A 6515-nucleotide genomic window follows, 5' to 3' on the forward strand; every position below is an offset into this window, starting at 1 on the left:
AGTCAATGCGCATGGCAAAAATCATACTTCAGTCCTTACCAAAATTCCTCTTGATTTTTAATGTGTCTGCCTTCCACTTTAGCTGCAGTGCTAAGGTAAGCTTCACTGAAAACAGACTTCCACATAAACACGTTTAAAAGTGAAATGTTTCATAGAAGGAAAAGGAACATGTATTTCCACAAAGAACAACATACCTAACATATTTCCAATTTTGTTTGTTTGCTCAGGTTTTCCATCCTTTTGCGCAACCGCCGGCTTTAATTAGATCTAAATAGGGTTTATACCAAGCCTGGTAATAGGATTAGAGCTGAAAGCATTAATCACTGTATCAGTGTGCTTAATCGATTACAGCATTTAATAGTGGATTTTTTAAAAGGAGTTGGAAAAACCGTGAAGATTGGCAAGTGTTTTCAGTGTAGACTGCAGGATAGTGCTGAAAATGCCCTAAGTACATCTGTCAGTTTAAGCATTGTGTAGGAATAGCCCCAGCTGAAATAAACCTAGAAATAAGTTGCACTGAATTTCATGAATAAGGTGTTAAAAGTGCAGTCCTGTCCATGTCTTCTCAGAATAAGTCTTACTTATTTCAACAATGAATAGGCAAAATCCAAAGGGAAAAAAGGAAACAAAACAAAAAAGACAAAAACCATGTGGCACCCTAAAGACTATTTTAATGTGAGCTTTCACAGATCAAGTCTACTTCTTCAGACATATAGAATAAAATGAAATACAGAATTCACAAGTAAAACATTCATTGGCTTTAAGAGTCTTGGATATATGGTTAAATCTCAAGTACAGTCCATAAGATTAGCAAACTTGGTTGGTGGGTTGGTTGGTTGGCTGGCTGGCTGGCTGGCTAAAGAGAAATTTGCTTCAATTAATAAGGGAGCAGAGTCACCTATACAATACTATGTATGTTTAATTGAATAATTAGCTGGCCAGTCAAAACCAAGCAAGATTGGCAGCCTCAATCAATTGACATACCTGCATGGAGCATGTATTAATGACTGAAGTTTTAGTGATGCAAATGCTTTGAACTATGGATATAATTCAGCCACCATTAAATTCTTTTAGGCCTGGCCATTTTAAGCCTATGTTCAGCTTCTTCACTTTAAATATGCTTGGCTTTGGCAAGATTGTAGAATGGCCAGCTATGAAAGGTATCAGGGCTACTGCACCTTTCATGTTTCTCTAGAAGAGGAAAATTTAGCAGGTGCATAACATCCTGTATAAAATTTTAAAGATGTAGGAATTCGCTCTTCTTTTGCATTTCAGTACCCTACTGGATAGTGCCCTATATTATAGTGAAATACCAGGGCTTTGAAATATTTGCAACCTCATATAAATTAGCGAACAATTTTGCCACTGAAGACTTTGGAACTGTGAGGGTTGCCTTGGAAACAATGCATTCCAATTTTTCCAGGCAGCCATTTCTTCTTTCTACAAACATTTGTATATATGAACAGTGATATCAGATACATTTCTACTCAGAATTTAGTCCTAGTTCTTTGGGAGTTTACTTCCAGATGAGTGGGTGTAAGATTGTGTTGCCTTAATAGAGAAAGAATGTTAAGTTCCTAGATCAGTCTGCACTATGAGTCAATACCAAGGGCAAGATTTTTCAAGTACTGGCTTCCCCCTCCTATGTCATGATATTTAAGCCAAGTAACAGTGTCCAGATGCAGTGCCATTGAGACTTCTACATCTCAACAGTCCTTATTTCCATAACTTAGTATGTTAGTGGTTGCCTCACTCCTCTCTGCTGTCCTGCCACCTTTGTTCCTGTGCCTTTGATCTTGGTACAAACATTTTCCAAAGAATGACAGAGCTAACTCTAGCTTGTTTTTGTTTTCCCCAGTCAGAAAACGATGAAAAACAAGTGGTGTATGACCATATTGGACCAAATGTCTGCATGGGGGACCACAAGGTAAACCTAAATTCAGTTTTAACAAGTGCCATGTCTATGTGTTGTGTGAAACCTAGGGAGGAGCTTGGTATCTGAAAGCACAGCACTTCTGTTATATAGCCAGACTGATTTGGGCCTATGGCTTGTATCATGCAGTACAGATGAAGCTAAGAGCATGTCCAGCTCATACTTCTGTTATATGTTCTCCCTGGTTCATTCAATGCATTTTTTGGGGAATCTCAACATTCTTGTTTTCTATTTGTATCTCTTCCATAATTTCCTCCATCTAACAGCAGAAAATGTGTTACAAAGGAGGGCTAGGTGCCTTCTATCTGGACGCATTCTGAAATATGTGTAGGATTTATTATCGAAGGACACCAGAGTCTTGGGCTCATGATCTGAACAGGAGGACCACCCCACCCCACTATTTCAGGTTGCCCCCTCCCTGTTTGTCACAACCTGTCACTGCTGCAAGAGTGTTTAAATGTATCCCTCATTATGTTTTTGGACTGCTACTCCCATAACCTTTCACCACTTCAGTAAGGATTTAAAAAATAATAAGCAGTCATCACTAGCTAGATCTGAGGGGAGTTGCAGTCCAGAAGTATCTGGAGGTCCAATGTTGTCTTCAATCTTATGAAGTAACTCCCATGCAGGAAAATAAGACTTCCCTTTGAGACAGCACGGCATGGATTAGTGCTAGAAAATATTGGAACAAGCGCTAAATAACTAGAGGTGTGCAGATTGATGATTCTTTTAATGACAGCTTTCAGAATTCCCGAGTAGCAATGGCTTTGCTCAGGTGTTTGGGGAGCTGCAACCCAAAAATGCAAACATGCGCACCTTAATTTTGAACTAACAAAAGTCTTGTAGCACCTTTTAAACTAACTAGTTTTTATTTTTCATAGGATTCCATGTGTCCAAGCACACTTCTTAGAAGTGTGTCTGGGCCCAGAAAAGATTAGGGTGGGAGACAAAAGGAAGAGCAAGATGAAGAGGAGTATATTTGAAGTTCAGTTCTGCTTGCCTGAGGAGTGGCTTGGTCTAGAAAACTTTGCATATGTGATCCTGAAAGCAATTATAATAGTACTACCTGCAATGCCCCCTAAAGCTAGCAGAATATACCATCCAAGCTCTTCATGTTTCTCCCTCAAAAGATGCCCAATGGTTTCCAGGGAAATGAACCGTCTGGAATATGAGTATTGTTCAGAAGCACACAACTGGGATCAAATTAACTTTCAAGAGACACTATTGAAGAAAAAAATAAGGAAAGGGTCTTTTCATGTGTAATTTTTTGTTCTTCCTGTCCTTCAGGCTTCATTGGGGGCGGAAGGCCACGTTGTGTACGTTTTCAGAAACGATATTTATTTGAATACGAATGTCAAAAGAAAACACTAAACTTTTCATTTGAAAACGACGAGACGGGAAAGTGTGCCTTTGGGTTGTCATTTAAAGTTGGGACTTCTTCCCACTAAGCTGTAGTTCTCCGAGTCCGAGAGGACTCGCACCCCTAAAGCGCGCTTGGCGGGAATTATTCCCCTCGCCTGACAGGTAGCGGAGCTTGGGATGGAGGCGGCCTACTCCGGGGCGAGGCTGCCGGCCTCCCCCACCGCGCCCTCTTCCAAGGCCTGTTGCCTCCGAATGAAACCCCGCCGGCTTCAACGGCGCTGGCTTCTTCACCACCACCCCCAGGCATGCTTTATTTTTCGATAAAACACCAATCAGCGGTAGTCCGTGGGGATTTACCCCTAAAGGGGCCTGGACTCGTTGCCTTGCTTTCCTTCCTGGCGAGGAGGGCCTTGCCCATGAACCCTGGGGCTGCCTTGCGGGGAAACAGGCGGCGGAAGGCAGTGCGAGGGCCGTTGTGTCCTTCTGGAAAAGATCCGACGAGCAACTTCTCCCCGCCGCTGTTTTCTTTCCGCCTTTCTTGAACGGGTTCGGGGCGGGGGGAGAGGGGGGAGAGGATGATGATTGTGCCTGGAAGCGGCTCCACCTTCTAACCTTTTTCTTTTCTCCTCCTCCTTTCTCTTTCTTTCCTTCCCCCCCCCCCCAAAAATTTCCCATTTTCTTCTTTCCTCCTTGCAGCCCGTGTTCCTGTCCTTTCGAATAGCCGCTGGGGCAGGTAAACCTATTGCCAATGTACACAAGTGTTGTGTCGTGCAGTGATGTGGTGGTAAATATCACATTAGATTTTTCTTCTCTCTTCCCTCCTTGCACCCTCCCGGTGCCAAACCCTCTACCCACCTCCCTTTGGTTTCCATGCCCCCCATGCATGCATCCTTCCTTTCCCCATTGCTATCCCCACCCCATATTTTTGTGGAGGGGGGATATTTTTTTTTAAAAAAAGAATCTTTAAAACAAAAGAAAAAAAACTAGCTGCCAATCAATTCTGCAACAGGAAAACGATGCCTCCGACACGAGAAGATATTTCGAGAAAGCTCGTCGTAGCGACGAGGGAAAAGGAGGACGAAGGCCTGGAGGCCCATCCCATTGCTTAAACCATGACAGCTCTATTCATCCGTCGAGTCCTGCGTGCCATGTTGTTTTTATCGTTGTTACTGTTGTTATTATTTTCGGCTGTTGATCATACACTATTTTCTTCAGCGACTGGGCTTTAGTCCGGAAAAGTAAAAACTCTCATACCTCACGGTCTAGTTATATCCTGTGACATCGAATAATGGACTTTTTATTTTTATATGGAGATGCATATATTATGCCACAGTCTGGTTGCCAAAAACAGAGAAAAGAAACCCAAACTGTCTAGTTTGCCGCGATGTTCTGTGTTTTAGACTTTCACTGTGCTTTTTTTTTCCAGGTTTCCCAATGTGAAATTATATAGATTTATGGTTTCTGTTTAGGGGGGAGGGGGGAAGAGCCAGCATTAGAGGGGCTGACGGTTATTTGGATTGGGTTCGGTTTTTTTTTTTGTCGTTTTTATAGACTTCGGTTTTTTCCATGTTATTTACTATACTGCCATGTTCCATGGTTTTTGAATCACACGACAGCAGCTGCTTTCTATCCGTGTATATATTTATATATTTGTATGTGAGTGTGTATAGAGATATATATACACAGATATAGAAATAATTTATAATTATAAACCGTTTGTCTTTCCTGCTACAAAAATAGATTTGCCCAGTTTAGCACAGACTGTTCCACCCTTACCTAGCAGTAAATTCTTTTGGTGGAGTCTGTGAGGGCTTTAAAATGGAAGTGAGATCGCGCGTAGAAAAGGCTGCCACCCACCGACACCCCCTCCTGAAACACGCCAGTCCTCTGGAAAGCGATATCCGGGGCAGCCCTAGCCAGGGACGTTTATTCGGACGTTACATCCAGATGGTTTCTTAGAGATCTGCGGGTTTACTCCGAAGTAAGTGCGGGCAGGATTGCTGTCGCCATAAACCCGCTTTCTTTGGGAGCAAGTGAAGGTGGCATTCTAGTCTGTGGGTCTTGCATCCGAGCAAACGTACCTGGGATCGGGGCCGGCGTCGGAAGTGCCGTCTGGATGCGTGTTCTAGGACGCGGGTGTTCAGCCACAAGACTCGCTCCCTGTTGAGCGAGCGGCCCCGAGGTGTATATATATGTTGAGCCAATATACTTCTCCATTCGTCCAATGTAGTCACGTATCGAAGCAGCAAATTCTGGTGCCAAGTATCGTAGCTGAAATAAATAAATACAGTAAATCTAAAAAGAGAACAGCACGGGGAAGAAGAAGAGAAGACCAGCGTCAGTTAGCAGTTTTTGACGGTAGCTAACCTTGAGAGGAAGAGAGGGAAGGGTTCGTAAATCTTAATGCTGATTGGGAGCGCTCGTCCTCCAGCCTTTCCGTCCTCCCCATATCCCACCTTTCTTGTTTTCCTCACCTCCTCCCCCCCCCCCCCACACACAGAGCATTAAAAGGTGATTAGCAAGTCTGTTGATGAAACACATGCGGAGGGGCAGTATTGATTTAATTTAGAACACTACCGAGTTCAGGGACCAGGAGATGGAGGCTGCATTTGGAGTATAAATCAAACCCCAAGCATTGCAGGAGGTGCGAGCAATTGAAAGGAAAAACCCGGCGGTCCGATGTCATGCCAGAGATCTCCCCTCTCTCCCCAGCCGGGCACTGGAAGTCTAAAGACAAGCGGAGTGGAGCCACGTGGGGCCTGGGAGAAAGTTTGCCTATATATATATATATACAGTATATTGCGTGTTCACTTGGAAATTAGCATTCTGGTTCTCAAGCAATAAAACTGATCATGGTGAAAATGGTCTCGCTTTCTCTGTCTTGTTTGCTTTACTTAGCAGCGGGTTGCTTCTCTCGGGGTCTTCGCTGCAAGAACTGTCAAATTGCATTTCTAAACGGAGATGAATTGGTCCCGGCCTCTTTGATCTTCCCAGCTACTTGTTACCATAATGCCTAACGGGGGCATGGAGAGGTACTTCACTCTGCACATGCTTAGACGCATCTCAATATCTTCACTCCTTCCTAGGTTTCAGAGCTGTTTTATTTGAGCCTTTTGTCCCGATTTGAGGCAAGGGGAATAGAGAGTTTTCCAAAGTAAATTTGCAGGTTTACTCCGAAGTAGTGTAGGTGCCTTTCCTGTCCAATCCATAAACCGGTAAA

General features: G+C 43.5%; 1 protein-coding gene across 4 annotated transcripts in view; it reads left to right on the forward strand.

Annotated features, from left to right (window-relative positions):
• The window catches only part of INPP5A (inositol polyphosphate-5-phosphatase A), a 329370-nt gene extending 323213 nt beyond the window's left edge, over positions 1-6157 (forward strand). For 2 of the 4 annotated variants that reach the window (XM_020794993.3, XM_078391265.1), the window contains 3 exons: positions 1859-1927; positions 3992-4079; positions 4305-6157. In XM_020794993.3, coding sequence (XP_020650652.2) covers positions 1859-1927; positions 3992-4072 — 150 coding nt within the window. In that variant the 3' untranslated portion in view covers positions 4073-4079; positions 4305-6157. The remainder of the gene's footprint in view (positions 1-1858; positions 1928-3991; positions 4080-4304) is intronic. The other 2 variants (XM_078391263.1, XM_078391264.1) reach the window with 1 other exon arrangement.
• Positions 6158-6515: the final 358 nt, after the last annotated feature.

Source organism: Pogona vitticeps, chromosome 3 (assembly GCF_051106095.1).
Source record: "Pogona vitticeps strain Pit_001003342236 chromosome 3, PviZW2.1, whole genome shotgun sequence".
In the NCBI taxonomy this organism is placed as follows: Eukaryota; Metazoa; Chordata; class Lepidosauria; order Squamata; family Agamidae; genus Pogona; species Pogona vitticeps.